The 22234-nt window shown below is 40.4% G+C and overlaps 1 protein-coding gene across 1 annotated transcript in view; it reads right to left on the bottom strand.

Moving 5' to 3' along the window:
• DSCAM (DS cell adhesion molecule) overlaps positions 1–22234 on the bottom strand; it is an 831700-nt gene that overhangs the window by 667112 nt on the left and 142354 nt on the right. Inside the window, exon 2 of the mRNA XM_028845317.2 lies at positions 12552–12869. Within this exon, the coding sequence (XP_028701150.1) occupies positions 12552–12869 (318 nt within the window). The remainder of the gene's footprint in view (positions 1–12551; positions 12870–22234) is intronic.

The raw sequence follows: 22234 nt of genomic DNA, 5'->3' as shown, positions 1-22234 counted from the left end.
ATAGTGTCATTCAAGTGTTCTTTTATTCTTACTGATTTTCTGTCTACTTCTACCAATTCTTGAACTAGGAGTATTGAAATCTCTGGCTATAATTTTTGATATGTCTGATTCTCATTGCAGTTCTATCTGTTTTTACTTTATGTATTTTGAAGTTTTATTGTTGGGTACATAAACATTTACAATAGTCATATCCTCTTAACCACCCCCCTTTACATTATGAAATGAACTGCTTTAACTCTAGTAATAGTCTTGGTTTGGAAATACACTTTGCTTGATATTAATGTGGCTATTCTAGCTTTCTTTCAATGTTTTATTTTAATTAGTTTGATTTGATTTGATGAGGATGGTATATCATTTTTATCCTTTTACTTTAAAGCTATTTATGCCTTGTATTTACAGAATGTTTCTTTTTTTAATGCTATTGTAAATAGTGGGCTTTAATTTTTAATTTTCCAACTTGTTACAAGACATAAAAATTCAGTGAGTGGCTTTGTTAAATTTACTTCTCAATTTAAAACGTTTATCATTAGTTTGACTTTTTTTTTTTTTTTAATTATACTTTATGTTCTAGGGTACATGTGCACAATGTGCAGGTTTGTTACATATGTATACATGTGCCATGTTGGTGTGCTGCACCCATTAACTCATCATTTACATTAGGTATATCTCCTAATGCTATCCCTCCCCTCTCCGCCACGCCACCCCACAATAGGCCCTGGTGTGTGATATTTCCCTTCCTGTGTCCAAGTGATCTCATTGTTCAAGTCTCACCTATGAGTGAGAACATGCGGTGTTTGGTTTTCTGTTCTCACGATAGTTTGCTGAGAATGACAGTTTTCAGCTGCATCCATGTCCCTACAAAGGACACGAATTTACCCTTTTTTTAATGGCTGCAGAGTATTCCATGGTGCATATGTGCCACATTTTTTTAATCCAGTCTATCACTGATGGACATTTGGGTTGATTCCAAGTCTTTGCTATTGTGAATAGTGCTGCAGTAGACATACGTGTGCATGTGTCTTTATAGCAGCATGATTTATAATCCTTTGGATATATACCCAGTAATGGGATGGCTGGATCAAATGGTATTTCTAGTTCTAGGTCCTTGAGGAATCGCCACACTGTTTTCCACAATGGTTGAACTAGTTTACAGTCCCACCAACAGTGTAAAAGTGTTCCTATTTCTCCACATCCTCTCCAGCACCTGTTGTTTCCTGACTTTTTAATTATCGCGAGTCTAACTGCTGTGAGATGGTATCTCATTGTGGTTTTGATTTGCATTTCTCTGATGGTGAGTGATAAGGAGCATTTTTTCATGTTTTTGTTGGCTGCATAAATGTCTTCTTTTGTGAAGTGTCTGTTCATATCCTTTGCCCACTTTTTGATGGGGTCGTTTTTTTCTTGTAAATTTGTTTGAGTTCTCTGTAGGTTCTGGAAATTAGCCCTTTGTCAGATGAGTAGATTGCAAAACTTTTCTCCCATTCTGTAGGTTACTTGTTCACTCTGATGGTAGTTTCTTCTGTTGTGCAGAAGCTCTTTAGTTTAATTAGATCCATTTGTCAATTTTAGCTTTTGTTGCCATTGCTTTTGGTGTTTTAGACATGAAGTCCTTGCCCATGCCTAAGTCCTGAATGGTATTGCCTAGGTTTTCTTCTAGGATTTTTATGGTTTTAGGTCTAACATTTAAGTCTCTAATCCATCTTGAATTAATTTTTGTATAAGGTGTAAGGAAGGGATCCAGTTTTAGCTTTCTACATATGACTAGCCAGTTTTCCCAGCACCATTTATTAAATAGGGAATCCTTTCCCCCATTTCTTGTTTTTGTCAGGTTTGTCAAAGATCAGATGGTTGTAGATGTGTGGTATTATTTCTGAGGGCTCTTTTCTGTTCCATTTTGTCTATATGTCTGTTTTGGTACCAGTACCATGCCGTTTTGGTTACTGTAGCCTTGTAGTATAGTTTGAAATCAGGTAGCATGATGCCTCCAGCTTTGTTCTTTTGACTTAGGATTGTCTTGGCAATGCGGGCTCTTTTTTGGTTCCATATGAACTTTAAAATAGTTTTTTCCAATTCTGTGAACAAAGTCATTGGTAGCTTAATGGGGATGGCATTGAATCTATAAATTACCTTGAGCAGTATGGCCATTTTCACAATATTGATCCTTCTTATCCATGAGCATGGAATGTTCTTCCATTTGTTTGTGTCCTCTTTTATTTCATTGAGCAGTGGTTTGTAGTTCTCCTTGAAGAGGTTCTTCATAACCCTTGTAAGTTGGATTCCTATGTATTTTATTCTCTTTGAAGCAATTGTGAATGGGATACAATCATGTCATCTGCAAACAGGGACAATCTGGCTTCCTCTTTTCCTAATTGAATACACTTTATTTCTTTCTCATGCCTGATTGCCCTGGCCAGAACTTCCAACACTATGTTGAATAGGAGTGGTGAGAGGGGGCATCCCTGTCTTGTCCGAGTTTTCAAAGGGAATGCTTCCAGTTTTTGCCCATTCAGTATGATATTGGCTGTGGGTTTGTCATAAATAGCTCTTATTATTTTGAAATACTTTCCATCAATACCTAATTTATTGAGAATGTTTAGCATGAAGAGCTGTTGAATTTTGTCAAAGGCCTTTTCTGCATCTATTGAGATAATCATGTGGTTTTTGTCTTTGGTTCTGTTTATATGCTGGATTATGTTTATTGATTTGCATATGTTGAACCAGCTTTGCATCTCAGGGATGAAGCCCACTTGATCATGGCAGATAGCTTTTTGATGTGCTGCTGGATTCAGTTTGCCAGTATTTTATTGAGGATTTTTGCATCAATGTTCATCAGGGATATTGGTCTAAAATTCTCTTTTTTTGTTGTGTCTCTGCCAGGCTTTGGTATCAGGATGATGTTGGCCTCATAAAATGAGTTAGGGAGGATTCCCTCTTTTTCCATTGATTGGAATAGTTTCAGAAGGAATGGTACCAGCTCCTCCTTGTACCTCTGGTAGAATTTGGCTGTGAATCCATCTGGTCCTGAACTTTTTTTTTTGTTGGTAGGTTATTAATTATTGCCTCAATTTCAGAGCCTGCTATTGGTCTATTCAGGGATTCAACTTCTTCCTGGTTTAGTCTTGGGAGAGTGTAAGTGTCCAGGAAATTATCCATTTCTTCTAGGTTTTCTAGTTTATTTGCATAGAGGTGTTTATAGTATTCTCTGATGGTAGTTTGTACTTCTGTGGGGTCGGTGGTGATATCCCCTTTAGCATTTTTTATTGCATCTATTTGATTCTTCTCTCTTTTCTTATTAGTCTTGCTAGCAGTCTATTAATTTTGTTGATCTTTTCAAAAAACCAGCTCCTGGATTCATTGATTTTTTTAAGGGTTTTTTGTGTCTCTATCTCCTTCAGTTCTGCTCTAATCTTAGTTATTATTGCCTTCTGCTAGCTTTTGAATGTGTTTGCTCTTGCTTCTCTAGTTCTTTTAATTGTGATGTTAGAGTGTCAATTTTAGATCTTTCCAGGTGTGTTGTATCTTTGTTCTCATTGGTTTCAAAGAACACCTTTATTTCTGCCTTCATTTCGTTATGTACCCAGTCGTCATTCAGGAGCAGGTTGTTCAGTTTCCATGTAGTTGAGCGGTTTTGATTGAGTTCCTTAATCCTGAGTTCTAGTTTGATTGCACTGTGGTCTGAGAGACAGTTTGTTATAATTTCTGTTCTTTTACATTTGCTGAGGAGTGCTTTACTTCCAACTATGTGGTCAATTTTGGCATAAGTGCAATGTAGTGCTAAGAAGAATGTATATTCTGTTGATTTGGGGTGGAGAGTTCTGTAGATGTCCATTAGGTCCACTTGGTGCAGAGTTGAGTTCAATTCCTGGATATCCTTGTTAACTTTCTGTCTCGTTGATCTGTCTAATGTTGACAGTGGGGTGTTAAAGTCTCCCATTATTATTGTGTGGGAGTCTGAGTCTCTTTGTAAGTCTCTAAGGACTTGCTTTATGAATCTAGGTGCTCCTGTATTGGGTGCATATATATTTAGGATAGTTAGCTCTTCCTGTTGAATTGATCTCTTTACCATTATGTAATGGCCTTCTTTGTCTCTTTTGATCTTTGTTGGTTTAAAGTCTGTTTTATCAGAGACTAGGATTGCAACCCCTGCCTTTTTTCTCCATTTTCTTGGTAGATCTTCCTCCATCCCTTTATTTTGAGCCTATGTGTGTCTCTGCATGTGAGATGGGTGTCCTGAATACAGCAAACTGATGGGTCTTGACTCTTTATCCAATTTGCCAGTCTGTGTCTTTTAATTGGACCATTTAGCCCACTTACATTTAAGGTTAATATTGTTACATGTGAACTTGATCCTGTCATTATGATGTTAGCTGGTTATTTTGCTCGTTAGTTGATGCAGTTTCTTCCTAGCATCAGTGGTCTTTATAGTTTGGCATGTTTTTGCAATGGCTGGTACTGGTTGTTCCTTTCCATGTTTAGTGCTTTCTTCAGGATCTCTAGTAGGGCAGGCCTGGTGGTGACAAAATCTCTAAGCATTTGCTTATCTGTAAAGGATTTTATTTCTCCTTCACTTATGAAACTTAGCTTGGCTGGATATGAAATTCTGGGTTTAAAATTCTTTTCTTTAAGAATGTTGAATATTGGCCCCCACTCTCTTCTGGCTTGGAGAGTTTCTGCTGAGAAATCTGCTGTTAGTCTTATGGGCTTCCCTTTGTGGGTAACCTGACCTTTCTCTCTGCTGCCCTTAACATTTTTTCCTTCATTTCAACTTTGGTGAATCTGACAATTATGTGTCTTGGAGTTGCTCTTCTTGAGGAGTATCTTTGTGGCGTTCTCTGTATTTCCTGAATTTGAATATTGGCCTGCCTTGCTAGGTTGGGGAAGTTCTCCTGGATAATATCCTGCAGAGCGTTTTCCAACTTGGTTGCATTCTTCCCGTCACTTTCAGGTACACCAATCAGACGTAGGTTTGGTCTTTTCACAAAATCCCGTATGTCTTGGAGGCTTTGTTCACTTCTTTTTCCTCTTTTTTCTCTAAACTTCTCTTCTCACTTCATTTAATTCATTTGATCTTCAATTGCTGATACTCTTTCTTCCAGTTGATCGAGTCGGTTACTGAAGCTTGTGCATTTGTCAAGTAGTTCTCGTGTCATGGTTTTCATCTCTATCAGGTCATTTATGGACTTCTCTGCATTGGTTATTCTAGTTATCCATTCGTCAAATCTTTTTTCAAGGTTTTAAGTTTTTTTGCACTGGGTTTGTAGTTCTTCCTTTAGCTCTGAGAAGTTTGATCAACTGAAGCCTTCTTCTCTCAACTCATCAAAGTCATTCTCTGTCTAGCTTTGCTCCATTGCTGGTGAGGAGCTGCATTCCTTTGGAGGGGGAGAGGTGCTCTGATTTTTTGAATTTCCAGCTTTTCTGCACTGCTTTTTCCCCATCTTTGTGGTTTTATCTACCTTTGGTCTTTGATGATGGTAACGTACAGATGGGGTTTTGGTGTGGATGTCCTTTCTGTTTGTTAGCTTTCCTTCTAACAGTCAGGACCCTCAGCTGCAGGTCTGTTCGTGTTTTCTTGAGGTCCACTCCAGATCCTGTTTGCCTGGGTATCAGCAGCGGAGGCTGCAGAAGAGGGAATATTACTGAACAGCAAGTGTTGCTGTCTGATTGTTGCTCTGCAAGTTTCATCTCAGAGGTGTACCCAGCTGTGTGAGGTGTGAGGTGTCAGTCTGCACCTAGTGGGGGATGTCTCCCAGTTAGGCTACTCCGGGGTCAGGGACCCACTTGAGCAGGCAGTCTGTCCATTCTCAGATCTCAACCTCCATGCTGGGAGAATCACTACTCTCTTCAAAGCTGTCAGATAGGGACATTTACATCTGCAGAGGTTTCTGCTGCTTTTTATTTAGCTATGGCCTGTCCCCAGAGGTGGAGTCTACAAAGGCAGGCAGGCCTCCTTGAGCTGTGGTGGGCTCCACCCAGTTCGAGCTTCCCTGCCACTTTGTTTACATACTTGAGCCTCAGCAATGGTGGGCGCCCCTCCCCCAGCCTCACTGCCACCTTGCAGTTAGATCTCAGACTGCTGTGCTAACAATGAGGGAGGCTCCGTGGGCATGGGACCCTCCAAGCCAGGCACGGGATACAATCTCCTGCTGTACCATTTGCTAAGACCCTTGGTAAAGCGCAGTATTGGGGGGAGTGACCTGATTTTCCAAGTGTTGTGTGTCATGGCTTCCCTTGGCTAGGAAAAGGAATTCCCTTCTCCCTTGTGCTTCCTGGGTCAGGCAATGCCTCATCCTGCTTCGGCTCTCACTGAAGTTGGGCTGCACCCACTGTCCTGCACCAACTGTCTGACATGCCCCAGTGAGATGAACCCAGTACCTCAGTTGGAAATGCAGAAATCACCTGTCTTCTGTGTCGCTCACGCTGGGAGCTGGAGGCTGGAGCTGTTCCTATTTGGCCATGTTGGGCGCCCCTCTAAGAATGTTTCTTTTAAGCAGTGTTAAATCCAATCTGGCAATCTCTGCCTTATAATTCAGATTACTGGAACATTTAAATTTAATGTGGATAATGATATGATTAAGTTTATCATTTTGCTATTTGAGATATATATATATACACACACACATATATATGTGTATATATATACATATACATATATGTGTATATATATACATAAATATGTGTGTATATATATACATACACACACACTTTTTTTTTTTTTTTTTACCATCTTTCCTTTTTCTTATCATTTTCTTCTTTGTTTTGGATTGAGGATTTTTAAATGATTCTATTTTTTTCTCCCTTGTGGGCTTATTAGCTATAACTCTGTTTTGTTATTTTAAAGGTTGCTTTAGGTTTTTTAGTATACATCTGTAACTTATCACCGCCTATATTCAGGTGCCATTACACAACTTCACATACAGCAAAACAACCTCTAATATTATACTCCTATGTCTTTATTGTAGGCCTTAATGCTATTGTTGTCATACATTTTACTTCTATGTTACAAACTTCATAAGACATTGTTATTATTTGTGTTTAGCCAATTATTTTTTTAAAGATTACAATTTTTTTAAAAATCTGATTTAGATACTCATGTAGTTACCATTTTCATTGCAGTTCTTTCCTTTAAGTAGATCTAAGATTTGATCAGGTGTTATTTTTTCTTCCGATTCTAGAACTTCTTTTAAGATATCTTGTACTGGGATTCAGCTGATGATAAATTTTCTGCTATTGTGTGTCTAAGAACGCCTTCATTTCACTCTTACTTTAGAAATTTACTTCCATTCTTGCCTATAAATCCCAGCACTTTGGGAGGCCAAGACGGGGCAACTTCTTGAGCCCAGGAGTTAAGAGACCAGCCTGGGCAACATAGCAAGACTCTGTCTCTACAAAAAAAAAAAAAAAAAAAAAATCAGCCTGATGTGGTGGCATGCACCTGTGGTCCCAGCTACTTGGGAGGCTGAGATGGGAGGATCACTTGAGCCAGGGAAGTTGAGGCTGCAGTGAGCAATGATCACCTCACTGCACCCTGGCCTGGTTGACAGAGCAGAGCAAGGCCCTGTCTCATAAACACACACACACACAAAACATTAACAACAACAACAACAAAAAACCCGTCTGCTGTCATTCTTTATCTTTGTTCCTTTGTGTGTAATATGCCTTTCTTCTGTAGGTGTTTTTGATATTTTATCTTTATCATTGCTCTGAACAATTTTATTGTATTTTAATGTGCCTTTGTGCATTTTTTTCTTCACATGTCTTGAACTTGGGGTTTGTTGAGCTCCTTGGATCTTCAGGTTTATAGTTTTCATCAAATTTGGAAAATTTTGGCCTGCATTTTTCCACTTCTTTTTAAATCTCACCATCCCTTCCCTTGGGGCTTACTTTGTCATTAAGCTACTTGAAGTATGTTTTAATTTTTTGGAATAAACTTGATTTTTTTAGAGCAATTGTAGGTTTAGAGAAAAAAATTCACAGCAAGTTGCCATATTCTCCCTCTAACCACCTTCTTCAATTTGTCTCATTATTAGCATCTTACATTAGTGTGATACATTTGTGACAATTAATAAACTGATATTTATACATTATTATTATTAACTAAAGTCCGTAGTTCACATTACGTTTCACTGTATGTTGTAAGTTCTTTGCATAATGGCAGGTATCCGCCATTATAGTATCGTATCATACAGAGCAGTTTCACTGCCTTAAAAATCCCTTGTGCTCCATCTGTTCAATCCTCCCTCCCTCCTGACTATCCCCTGGAAACTCCTGATCTTTCTACTGTCTCTCTAGTTTATCTCTTCCAGAATGTCAAGTAGGTAAGAGGGTGTACTATGTCGCTTTTTCAGATTGCCTTCTTTCACTTAGTAACAGGTATTTACCCCCATATCTTTTCATAGCTTGATAGTTCATTTTTTCTATTGCTGGCCAATACTTCATTTTATACTATAATTTGTATAATGTTAAAGAAAAACTGTAGGTGGACCCTGTGGCTCATTCCTGTAATCCCAACACTTTGGGAGGCCAAGGCAGGCAGATGGCTTGAGCCCAGAAATTTGAGACCAGTCTGAGCAACATAGTGAGACTCCTCTCTACACAAATTTTTTTTTAAAAATTAGCCAGGTGTGGTGGCTCATGCCTGTAGCCCCAGCTACTTGGGAGGCTGAGGTGAGAGAATCACCTGAGCCCAGGAAGTTGAGGCTGCAGTGAGCCATGATCCCATCACTGCACTCCGACATGGACAAGAGAGGGAGAAGTCCTCTCAAAAAAAAAAAAATTAAAAAACAGAAAAAATGTTCTAACACTTATTAGAAAGATAAGGAAGATTATCTTCAAGTCTATTCTGGTGGGAGTCATCTATGATCACTGCAATAGGGAAGGGTAATTTGACTTCATATTCAACCAGGATAAGTGAGGGTTTATATAGCCAGTGAACACAGTGAGGGGACCAGTGGGTGGAAAATTAGAAAGAGGAGATATCAAAGGTATGAGGATTCTTGCTAAACTGGCCTAACAGATTCTTGCTAAAGTCAGGTCAAACATGTATACATCAAAGATGGGACAGGAAGAACTTGCTCAGATATCAAGAGTGATCAAGTATCAAGAGTAAGGGGATGATTTAGCAGGATTCTTGCTAAAGTTGGGAACCATAGATCAGACATGAAAAGCTAAGGTCAAGGACTCATTGAGAGGAGGGCTCAGAGGAGCTTTTCCAAAGTTAGTCAAGGAGAGATTCTTTACCCCATCCACTCACATACTGAAGAACATCTTTCTTGCTTCCATTTTTTGACAATGATGAATAAAGTTGCTATGCAAATTTCTGTGCAGATTTGGATATTCTTTATCCTGAAGCATAAGGCAATCATAGGACACAACTTATTTCCAGCTCCTTAAGGCTTGCTTTCCTCTCCTGCCTGAGGTCCAGTCTTGAAAATGGTTGCTTCAGATATTTTGTCTGCTTTGTTTGTTGTTTGTTTTTTTTAGCTGGTTGTATTAGTCCGTTCTCACACTGCTATGAAGAAATACCCAAGACTGGGTAATTTATAAAGAAAAGAGGTTTAATTAACTCATAGTTCTGAATGTCTGGGGAGGCCTCAGGAAACGTACAATCATGGCATAAGGCACTCTTCACAGGTGGCAGGAGAATGAGTGTCAGCAAGGGAAATGTCAGGTGCTTATAAAACCATCAGATCTCATGAGACTCACTCACTCTCACGAGAACAGAAAGGGGGAACCTACCCCATGATTCAATGACCTTCCACTGGGTCCCTCCCAGGACCCATAGGGATTATGCAGATTATCTTCCAAGATGAGATTTGGGTGCAGACACAGAGCCAAACCATATCAGCCTCAGGACACTGGTTTTTGGTTGTTTCAGATAAAAGGGTAAGTGTGGCTCCTGCACCTCCATCTCGGCCACAAGCAAAAGTTCTAGTCAAATGTTAGAAAGCACCGTTTGCAGCCGGGCATGGCGGCTCACACCTGTAATCCCAGCACTTTGGGAGGCTGAGGCGGGCAGATCATGAGGTCAGGAGATCGAGACCATCCTGGCTAACGTGGTGAAACCCGTCTCTACTAAAAATACAAATCATTAGCCAGGTGTGGTGGCGGGCGCCTGTAGTCCCAGCTACTCGGGAGGCGGAGTCAGGAGAATGGTGTGAACCTGGGAGGCGGAGCTTGCAGTGAGCCGAGATCGTGCCACTGCACTCCAACCCGGGCAACAGAGTGAGACACCATCTCAAAAAAAAAAAAAAAGAAAAGAAAAGAAAAAGAAAGAAAGAAAAGAAAAGAAAAAAAGAAAAAAGAAAGCACAGTTTGCTAAGGAGAAAACAATCATAAAAAATCCACTGACTTGCCCAGGATCATGCGGCTGATTGCTACTTGCTATGTAGCAAAGGCAGCCTGGGTAAGGAGCAATACTGTCTCAAGTGGCCCACCTGCATTCCAGCCCTTAGAATAAGCAAGAAAATATCTTACGTTAGAACTAGGATTGATGATTAATGACACATGATGAGTAAACCTTCCTTCAATTGCTAGCACCCAGACCTAGGTCAAAGTTTCTGAAAATTAAGAATGAGAATCCCTTGTGCTGCCAAAGGAAAGATTATGACATCATTCAACCTAAAAACTTATTCCGGGAAAATCCAAACACCAATCTACAGGGATATTTAGACATTTAGGATGACCTGATACAGAACAGGATGCCCCATGAGTGAGCAGTCATTGCCTTCAAACTTACCCTTCAGCTGTCAAAAAAAAGGTAGCATTTATGCTCTTCATCTGCCTTTTTGTACAAGCTTCCAGTTCTGTACCCACATTTATATAAACAGGGTGAAAAAAGATTTTCAAGTATCCAGTGTGACAACCTAAAGATTATTATAACCATTATGTGTTCATAATAAAAAGCAAAATGAAATCAGGAGAGAAATTTGATTTGGGTAATATGACTGCCCATCTTATACGTTCAAACTCATACAGGAGTCATCTATATTCTGGATTCATCGTCCATAGGGTTTCAGATGTCAAGAACACCAGCACATAAAGACTGAAAGCACAACTGGGTAGGAAGAGGCAGGTAGCACAGATGCCAGACAAGATGATGCAATTTCCATGCTCTAAAACTTTCAGTGCCATGCAAAAAACAATGAATTCTATGACTAATTTAGAAGACGATAGTTAAAACAGGAGTAAGCATTTCATTTCTTTATCTGACAGAAAATCCAAGGCAGACATAATGGATTAATACATACAGATATAGTTTTTTGAAATTCCAGGTTTCCCTATAAGTGGTGTTTTGTAGATTATAAATACGCTTTTATAACACATCATTAAAATGTGCAGTCTTCCCAGTAAAAGTCATTCACTATATCTCCCTGTTTGTCAGGTTTAGAGGTCCCTTTACAAATTGCATTTGCTTTATTGTAATTATCTGACACATCAAATTTTCATATATCTTGATTAAAGACAATCTTTTTTTGTTCTTCCTTATGTGAATCCTCATGCAGGTTTTGGAATTCATGAGCGTGTCACAGAGATCAAAATATAGTTGGGAAAATGACTAGCTAGCAGCATGAGTCATAGTCTAATGTTTGATGGCTTACATCAAAGAGATCATATGCAGGAATTCAGAAACACCTCATATTTTTCTCATGTTGTGATGTCTTCTACCAGCACCTACTCACTTACTGAAGAAATTATTGCAAAGCTCCCCCAGCTACCTGGTGTATAAGAAAAAAATCAAAGTCACATTCTCTTTGCCCTGCTATTATATTATGTCAGTCTACACAAGTATTTCAGAGCTAGACTTAAAAAAATTAAAATGCTGTTTGCTAACAGGAGTCTAGCTGTGAGTTTGTTTTGCAGGGCTTTGTTAAATCTATAGAACCACACAATCTGTCCTGTATATATAGCCTTTGATGTCTGTGTATCTCAGGCAGTATTCTTTCCTGGGTTGACTTGTAGCATTGGTGATTAAAAAAAGACACAATATGTTGTTAAAAGGAACATAGCCCATTCAGGATTTATGCACCAACAACATTTCAGCAACATGTGATACAGTCAAAAATGTTAAAATAGCCTTTCTATTTCACAAGGAAAGCAAGGATATTAGATTGATTCTGTTTCCATAACAGTACATCTTGATGCTATGGTTTTATTCCAGCTCAACCATTTGTCATATTTTTTCTCTCTTTCTCCTCCCCCACGATGGGGTAGGAGAAGGGCAAGGGGGAAAAAGGAGGGGTGGAAGCAAATGCATTGGATTTGAGACGCTGAAAACTTGAATTAGAGTATCAAATTAGACAAAATATAAGGAGGGTGGGATGTTAGAACTTGCCAACTTGCTAATTGCTGCTTTCAAGGTTTAGTTCCAACAATGTAAGGCACTCTGAAATCTAAACAAGGAGATCTTAAAGAAGTCATCAGCAAGGTCAGAATGAACTGATGATGGGGTTTTCATTAGTCCTCTGCTGCAATGGCATTTTGCTATTTGTCATTGTCATTGTCCTCCCACCCCAAGCAGGCACAGAAAAAACAAAGCCCAGAGCTGTACTCACCAGCCTTGATGTGGACATCCTGACTTCTAATTTTCCCTGAAGGATTTTCAGCTGTGCAATAATAAGTATTATCATGGATTAAGGTACTGAAGCTTGAAGGAGGGAAGGGGAAAATTTGGAGAGTGCCGTTGGGGTGGACGTGGCGGATCCCGGGGACATCGTAGATCTCCTCGCCCGTGGCTAGGTACCATCTGAGAGTCACAGGAGGGATGCCTGCTGCGGGGCAGGGCACCAGAGTCCCCGTGGTGCTGGCAAACACTACCTCTTGCAGAGATGCATTGACAAAGTAGAGGCTGGAGTGTAGGTCTTCACTGAAAACTGCAAGAAGACAACACGGGGATCCATGGGTAAGTAAAACATGCCTTTGACATTTGCAGTTCAATGTCTGGCCTCAGAAAGTTATCTTGAAAATTAATCATGAGGCTCAGGCTCAAATAAAACCAAATAACTCAAATTTTCTCAAAATGCTATGAGCAGACAGGCTGATACTAAAAAATAAGGCGCCATCCTAATTTCACATTTTGTGCACAAACTGTTAAGTTACCCTGGATGCTAATTTTTAAATAGATTGTTTTTTTGCCTCATGCTCCAAGCCCTGTTTAATAGATTGGTTTTTTGCCTCATGCTCCAAGCCCTGTTTTGTCCCCACACTGGCCATGATCGGACTGTGTATTATATAGCTTGTATTCACTTATTGTCTATCTTCTGCCACTAGAGATAAGCCTCATGAGGACAAGGTCTTGATTTACTCCCACTATTACCTGGAGCATAGCGCCCAGCTCTCACTGGGCTCTCAGTAAAGGGAAGCTGAATGTGTGAATGCCTAGATCTTGTTGCTGGGATCAAATTGCTCTCATTACTAGGTACACTGAGGGTTATTATGAAATAAAATTAGTCACATTTTTAATTAAAATTGAAAATCACATGTAAAGCATTTTATTATTTTTTATTATACTTTAAGTTGTGGGATACATGTGTAGTTTTGTTACATAGGTATACATGTGCCATGGTGGTTTGCTGCACCCATCGACCCATCATCTAGGTATTTCTCCTAATGCTATCCCTCCCCCAGCCCCCCACCCCCAACAAGCCCTGGTGTGTGATGTTCCCTTCCCTGTGTCCATGTGTTCTCATTCTTCAACTCTTACTTATGAGTGAGAACATGCGGTGTTCAGTTTTCTGTTCTTGTGTTAGTTTGCTGAGAATGATGGTTTCTAGCTCGATCCATGTCCCTGCAAAGGACATGAACTCATCCTTTTTATGGGTGCACAGTATTCCATGGTGCATATGTGCCACATTTTATTTATCCAGTCTATCATTGATGGGCATTTGGGTTGGTTCCACGTGCTATTGTGAATAGTGCCGCAATAAATATACACGTGCATGTGTCTTTATAGAATGATTTATAATCCTTTGGGTATATACCCAGTAATGGGATTGCTGGGTCAAATGGTATCTCTGGTTCTAGATCCTTGAGGAATCGCCACACTGTCTTCCACAGTGGTTGAACTAATTTACACTCCCACCAACAGTGTTAAAGCATTCCTATTTCTCCACATCCTCTCCAGCATCTGTTGTTTCCAGACTTTTTAACGATAGCCATTCTAACTGGCAGGAGATGGTATCTCATTGTGGCTTTGATTTGCATTTCTCTAATGACCAGTGATGACGAGCTTTTTTTCATGTTTGTTGGCTGTGTAAATGTCTTCTTTTGAGAAGTTTCTCTTTGCGCCCACTTTTTGATGGGGTTGTCTTTTTCTTGTAAATTTGGGTTCTTTGTAGAGTAAACCATGTTAAAAAAAAAAACACCATTATCAGAAAATAGAATGTCAAATCAACAATGCACTTTTATTTAAAATAGGACATAACAATAAAGAGAATTCTGACAAAAGCATGACTCAACTCCACCAGCCTACAGTGTCTGTTTTGAGTTTTACATTTCCCTTCTGGTCCACCTGCCTCCATGCCTTATCTATATAATTATATCATGTTAAAGTGTACATACATAAAAGGTACCATTTTTATAACTGTTTCATTCTCTTATACATCATCTACATAATTCCATGGTTCTATACAGACTTCACAAGTATCAGTGAATGTACAATTTATGCATATTCTTGTTTTTTTTTTTTTTTTTTTTTGAGACAGAGTCTTGCTCTGTCGCCCAGGCTGGAGTGCAGTGGCTGGATCTCAGCTCACCGCAAGCTCCACCTCCCGGGTTTACGCCATTCTCCCGCCTCAGCCTCCTGAGTAGCTGGGACTATAGGTGCCCGCCACCTCGACTGGCTAGCTTTTTGTATTTTTTAGTAGAGACGGGGTTTCATCGTGTTTGCCAGGATGGTCTCGATCTCCTGACCTCGTGATCCACCCACCTCGGCCTTCCAAAGTGCTGGGATTACAGGCGTGAGCCACCACTCCCGGCCCAATTTATGCATATTCTTATGAACTGTTTTCCTGCTCTTTTCATTTACATTGTTTCTCCTTTCACTTCTACAAGTAAATATCAGCAAAAGTGTTCATACACATTTAGCTTTTTAATTCATTTAAGGGCCTAAACAAGGGTTTTCTGGAGTGTTGGTTATGTGAACAAATAAAACGTTACTTCCAGAATTTACAAGTTAAACAAAAGATTTATAAACATAATGAAGGCCTACTTGTCGCCCATCTGAGCTTCTCTGTGACTTTCTAAAGCAAGTATATAACTAGTTACATATTTGTAAGAGAGAGGAGAAGCCCCAGATATTTCAAATGAACTTCACTGGTCAGAGGTGAGAATAACATTTATTGGATGCTTCACAGTACTCCATACCAGACAATCTTATAACACTCGAGATGAACAACAGCTCTGCTAGGTAAACAAAGGCTCCACTTTGCAGACAATGACATGCAGATTCACAGGGCTGTCACTTGACCAAGGACACAGGATACAGTCACTTGAGCGAGACGCAGGGCTAGAAGGTGGCAGAACTAGATTCAGTCTTTCTGATGAAGGCTTCTGTGATTTATGTTTCCTCATCTTAGAACCAAATGTGGCAAAACAGTCCCCCTCATTTGGGTGGGGATTAGAGGCAGCTCTCTATAGAGTGGGTCTGTGGCCTGTGCTTTCAGACCTAGTCTTTCTCCACGGTATGGGGCTGAGGGGTTACAGGCTCCTGCTATGTGCTGGGGTTGCTACTAAGTCTGTGAGATAAGATACATGTGGCCCTCACTTTGCCTGTAGTTAATTGATATGATTTGGTAAGAAAGAGATGAAGAAATTAACACTATTTACAAAGGTGATTGGACTTATCCTCTAATAATAAGATTTAGCCTGCTCACTAAATGTGAGGGTAGCAGGTAGTCCCCACCCTGCTGTTAGGAAGCACAGCATCCAAGCATTGGCACAAGGCTGGATAGATGTGGTTGACTCTCTCACAGCACGTACTTTCCTGCTGCCACTTGAAGTGGACACTGTGGGGCTCTCTCCATATTTCCCGTTTAGGGCCAATGCACCCTGCCCCACAGCAGGTCCTCTCTTGAGTCCCACACTGGGAACCAGCCCCACTTACAGGGAACCGCCTTGTCTGAGGCCTGCAGGGAATGACTGGTCAAAGGTGGCTCCACAGGCCTGGCCCCCTCATGTTAAGGTGCAACAATGCTGAAGGTGCATCCCAGCTGAGACCGCTATTGACAGAGCTTTGCAGAGGAGCTTCTCCCTCCACTCATTCTGCCTTCCTCACATCCTTGCTGATGTGTCTCTTGAGAATACACTCCCAAGAGGCCTTCTGCGTGCCAACTCTTCCTCTGAGCATCTCCCTTCAGATAACTCAACATGAGACAACAACTGAGGCTCTGCTAGTTACCCTCTACAACCGTGTCTTTCTGAGATGTTTTTCTATTTTAAATAAAATAATCAGAAAGTGCCAACTAACATCCCATATGAGCTCCCCAATACAGCATGAGCAATAAATAAAATACACCAAGATGGAAGAAAGTACTACATCTAGATTATCACTGGATTAAAACATTTTTACAAGCAATAATTATTACATTGAATAAGGCAATGACACAACTAAGACTTTCAGGCTGTTATGTTTTTGGGAACCCATTGAATCTGGACAGTGACAATGTGTAGTTTGTTTTATGAAAACATACTCATGTAAGAATCTAACATTTATCTATTATATAAACATTTTGATTTTTAAACTTCACATATTCAATGAGCTCACAGGCCTAAACCTAATGCCTAGCAAGCTGTGTGTGATTCGTAATTGTTAGTTGGTGCATTCACTGTCCCCATTTTTTCATTTTCCATCTCATAATTCACGAAGTATATCAAACTTCTGTTGATAATATAATGTAACCTTTTGAAGTATTTTTGGAATTTCTATTTCACAAAATTACATCTCTTTTAAGTAGACTGGAGTTAGTTTAGGAACTGACTGTTAGAAGTTGAGACAGAGAGAAAGAGAGAAGGTGGGAGGTACAGACGAAAGCCTTTAGCAGAGGTCCTGATATAGAGAGATGCTTACAAATTGTGGCCCCCTTCCATTATGAACAGGAAAGCCTACATACTGATGTGAATTCTGCTCCCCTGTGAGAGCCACAGAGTATAGATGTCCCCAAAGTAGAGGGGCCCCTGAAAAGACCCTCTTTCTCCTTGATCAGGGCAAGTATCAAAAGCTATTGTCAATCTGTGCATCTCAAGAAGTGTCTTGTTCAACAATGCTAGAAATAACAACGTGGATGATATCACACTCGAAGACCAACACCTCCCTGGGGATGTTGGCCGATGATATCTACCTAAGAGGTCCACCACTGGGATGAGATCTGAGGATCACTCTGGCTGTTAGGCCATATATGGCACCAATGAAAACTCTTTCTTTTCTTTTTTTTTTCATTTATTTATTTATTTATTTTATTATTATTATACTTTAAGTTCTAGGGTACATGTGCATAACGTGCAGGTTTGTTACATATGTATACTTGTGCCATGTTGGCGTGCTGCACCCATCAACTCGTCAGCACCCATCAATTCATTTACATCAGGTATAACTCCCAATGCAATCCCTCCCCCCTCCCCCCTCCCCCTCCCCATGATAGGCCCCAGTGTGTGATGTTCCCCTTCCCGAGTCCAAGTGATCTCATTGTTCAGTTCCCACCTGTGAGTGAGAACATGCGGTGTTTGGTTTTCTGTTCTTGTGATAGTTTGCTAAGAATGATGGTTTCCAGCTGCATCCATGTCCCTACAAAGGACACAAACTCATCCTTTTTGATGGCTGCATAGTATTCCATGGTGTATATGTGCCACATTTTCTTAATCCAGTCTGTCACTGATGGACATTTGGGTTGATTCCAAGTCTTTGCTATTGTGAATAGTGCCGCAATAAACATACGTGTGCATGTGTCTTTATAGCAGCATGATTTATAATACTTTGGGTATATACCCAGTAATGGGATGGCTGGGTCATATGGTACATCTAGTTCTAGATCCTTGAGGAATCGCCATACTGTTTTCTTTTCACTGGTGTCATATAGGATGGAAATATCACCAGGGCCAAAGGTTTCAATTATAGAAAAGTTTATCAGTATAAACACAGTGGTCAATGACACAGAATCCTGCAGGGCCTTGAGATGTGTGTTGAGTCATAGTTACATTAGGAAAACTTGCTCTCGTGTGCCTGTATGGAATGCAGACTTCTATTTAGTAAAACCAAGAAGGTTAACCCCTAACCTCACTAAAGAGAGATGGGAGGGATTGCTCTCTCTCCTTGCACAAATACACCTTACAGTGCACGTGGCACAACTTCATTCTTTAAGTTTAGTAAATATATCAATAAGTATGTTGGTGTGGGGATGAGGTGGGGCAAGTGTAATGAGATTCCTGGGCTACTATAGCCTAGAAAGAACTTCATTAGGAAGAACTGTTGGAAAGTTATGAGAATGGCATGCAGTGGTCAAGAATTGGTATGGTGAAATGAGCTCATGCATTTTAGCACTATGTCTTGTTAAGCAACTAAATGGTCACATAACCAGTCATTTAAACACTAAGCACCAACTTTAGATTGTCCCAATAAAGGAAGAAGTAGGGGGAGGCAGAGGAGACATTAATCTAATAACTAGATGATCTAATAACTATGCCTGGGCACTCTCCATGGCTTGCTACCCGAGCTGTGTCGGGACCTGTCCCCTGCATTGTAACAAAGTATTCCTCAGCTGCCCCAGCCATGACTCAGGTGGTCCCAGGCCTGGTTTAACCTGCTGCTCTGGAAGATACTAGTCGTAAACTTTGGTGGCATCCACGTTGTGTTAATTCTGCAGGTGCACAGAATGCAAAAGCTGTGGGGCATGGGTTCCTCCACCTAAACTTCAAAGACCTCCCAGAAAGCCTGGGGCCCTGGGCAGAGACTTGTTTTAGAGGAGGAGCTGGCACAAACAGTCCCCATTAGGGCGGTGCTGAGAAGAACTAATGGGCCAGAGCTGCTGCAGAGACTGTCCACTAGAGTAACGCCTAGTGGAGTCATGGAAGTGGGGCTGGCCCTGAGACCCCAGAATTGTAGAGCTACCAGCACATAACATCAGCCTGGGAGAGGTGAAGGCACAAGACTCCAACCCATGAGAGCTTCTGGGTGAACTGAGCCCAAGAGCCCAACAAAGCCATCAAGGCAGCTTTTCCTGAGGCCCTGGGGACCCAACACCCATCCCAGTGTGCCCCGGGTGAGGGAAATGCAATTAAAGGGGATTATTATCCAGCTTTAAACTTAAGGTTGTTTTCTCTGTTGGTTTTAGATTTCCTTGGAGCCTGTCACCTCTTCCTGCCTCTTTCTCCTTTTTGGAATGGGAACGTCCATCCTGTGCCTGTCTCACCATTAAGTTTTGGAATTAGATAGCTTGCTTTGATTCATAGCTCATGGCTGGAGGGAATCTGCCTCTAGATGAATCATGCCTAAGTCTCATTCATATCTGATTTAGATGAGACTTTGGACTTTCAAATTGATGCTGGAATTAGTTAAGACTTTTGGGGTACCAGGATGAAATGAATGCATTTTGTATGTTAGAAGTTTCAGGAGGCCAGGGCAGAATACCACGATTTGAATGTTCCTGCCAAAACTCATGTTGAAATTTAACTGCCGGGGTAATGGTATTGGGAGGTGGGACCTCAAAAAGGTGACTCATAAGAGGCAGAGCCCTCATAAATGAATTGATGTCATGATCACAGGAGTCAGCTCCTTATACAATAATACATTCTGCCCCCATTTTCTTTCTATCCTGAGCACTTGCTTCTGTCTTCCATCCTTCCACCCAGGATGACCCTCACCTGATGGCCTTGGACTTCTCAGCCTCCAGAGCCATGAGCCAAATAAACTTCTGTTGTTTATAATTTACTCAGTTTGTGTATTCTGTTATAGTAGCAGAAAATGAACCAAGACAACAATTCGCGAAAGTTTCACTCTTCACACTCATACAAGAATAGGTGAGGCCTCTTCACATCACTATGCTAGTTTCATTATATGCCTGCCTGTATTCTGGAAAGTCAGATCCAGGGGAAGCTGTGTCCATGAGATTTAGCATCCTCCAGGTATCTTACTTGAATCATCCATCTTTTTTCTCTTGGTCTCCATCGCTGGCAGAAACCAAGAGTTTGCCCTCCAGGGCCAGTGGGGGCTATGGCTAAGCTGGGAAACACAGTGAACACCATTCGTCAAAAGGTGGCAGAGAAAAATACATTTTGTACAAGTGATAGATCTTACCCACAGAGAAGAGAGGCAGGGGTGTTCATCAAGTCATAAGTGTTTTATAGTTTTCTCTCCCAACCATAACTAAAGTCTTTAGCAATGCTTCATAAGTCAGAATATGAAAATTATTGCTAACTAAGAAATTGGTTCAGATCAGAAGCATAGTTAATAGTTCAACATGGCAGTTTTCAACTCAAATAAAAATGCTGATAGTAGCACTGTAATTTTACATTTGAGCTTTCTAAGAAACTGACATTACCCCAAACATATTGTTAGGAATGAGGTAACTGTCACTCTTCAAGGCTAATTAATTCCACCAGGATTCTTTTATTTTTTTTTCCCCTACATTATTCTTCCATCAACCCGACTGTGGGTAATTTGAACTAAGCAAAATTTGGTCATATTTGAATTTATCCTCTTGTATCCTAAAAGCAGTCTTGTTAAGAATAGCAAGACTTTAAAAATGTAAATGTATACAAGAAACATTGCTTAATTAAATGTATAGTTTCTTATTGAAAATCACATTCCACAAGCCAGCCTGTGAAGTTATTTAAATGACTGCAGGAAAAAAAATGATAAATAAATGTTTAATCCTTGTAGTTAAAGAGATAAGCGACCTACGGGGGATTACTGTCACTTCTCCTTATATTTTTAAAGAATCTTACATTAGTCTTTCTCCTTCATGCCACTGGGTTTAATAATGTAACATAAACTCATTCTCTAAGAGACACATCATATGGCCACAGGCAAAAGAAAACCCAAACTATATTCCAACAGCTTTTGTTTCTTCCATCTAAGGGACCATCCATCTGCCTAAATAATAGCACTTCTTTTTATAGAGTGCCTCCTGCTCTTTAATACAGTAACATTTGCTTCCTCCAGTAAGGGCAGAGGCAACCTTAATGTGAATCGTGTGTGTGTGTGTGTGTGTGTGTGTGTGTGTGTGTGTGTGTGAAAGTTCCTAAAAAATAATCGTGGGTTCAGAACAGAAAGCTAAATGAAACATTCGGCACAATCTTGTGAAATTCAAGGTTGAAAATCCTGGGGTACCAACACTAACGGAGCTAAGGGGAGGGACCTTGGAGAACTGTTTCTTCAGTTGCAGACTTCTCAATATTTTACATCGCTGTAACAGATGGCATAACCAAGGCTCCAGTGACAAACATAGAGAAGAATGTTACACCAAAAAGAAAATAAGTCAATATTTTAGCTTTTCTTAAGATTCACACAGGGCAGGGTGAAAAGAGGAGATGTGGGAGGAATTTGCAGTAGGCAATGACACAAGCATTCACTGATGTAGTAATATTTATTGAGCACCTACTAGGTACCAGGTCTTGTGGAAGCACCCAGTAATGCAAGACAGAACAAGTCCTGGTACTACTGTCCAGGAAATTTTAGTCTGAAAGGTACTATAGTTCATGTAGGGAGGTAAATTATAACTCTATTTGCTGAACGTTGTGACAGAAACATTCACAAAATGCAACAGGAGCATAAGTGATAGAGAAACTAACCTGACCTAGGAAAAATGGAAACAACTTTCCAGAGGAGGAAAGAAAAGTACATTCTAGGCAGAAGTCTTAAAAAATATTAGGACATTAAGTTGTCCCAGTCAGGAGAGAAATAAAAAGGTGCTGGGAAGCAGGAAATTCAATGCACAGTTAAAAGTGTTGCATGATTTGAAGAGGGAGCTACAGGTTCCTCAGATTCATTTATCTTGAAAACACTCTTCAGCACCTATCATGTACCTGGCACTATGCCAAGACCAGCAGACACACTAATAACCAAGGTGTGGAAGGGCACTGACCTGCAAGAGGTTACCTTCCAGGTGCTGATTATAAAGTCAAGATTGTAAAGAGTGTCGGTTGCCAAGCTAAAAAGCATGAGCTTAGCCCTGCAGACAATAAGGACAATTAGGCACATACCCAAGAGAAATGAAAACATATGTCCACACAAAACTGTGTGCAAATG

This window comes from Macaca mulatta, chromosome 3 (assembly GCF_049350105.2).
Source record: "Macaca mulatta isolate MMU2019108-1 chromosome 3, T2T-MMU8v2.0, whole genome shotgun sequence".
NCBI classification, from domain to species: Eukaryota; Metazoa; Chordata; class Mammalia; order Primates; family Cercopithecidae; genus Macaca; species Macaca mulatta.
This window is presented reverse-complemented; position numbering and strand designations above follow the sequence as displayed.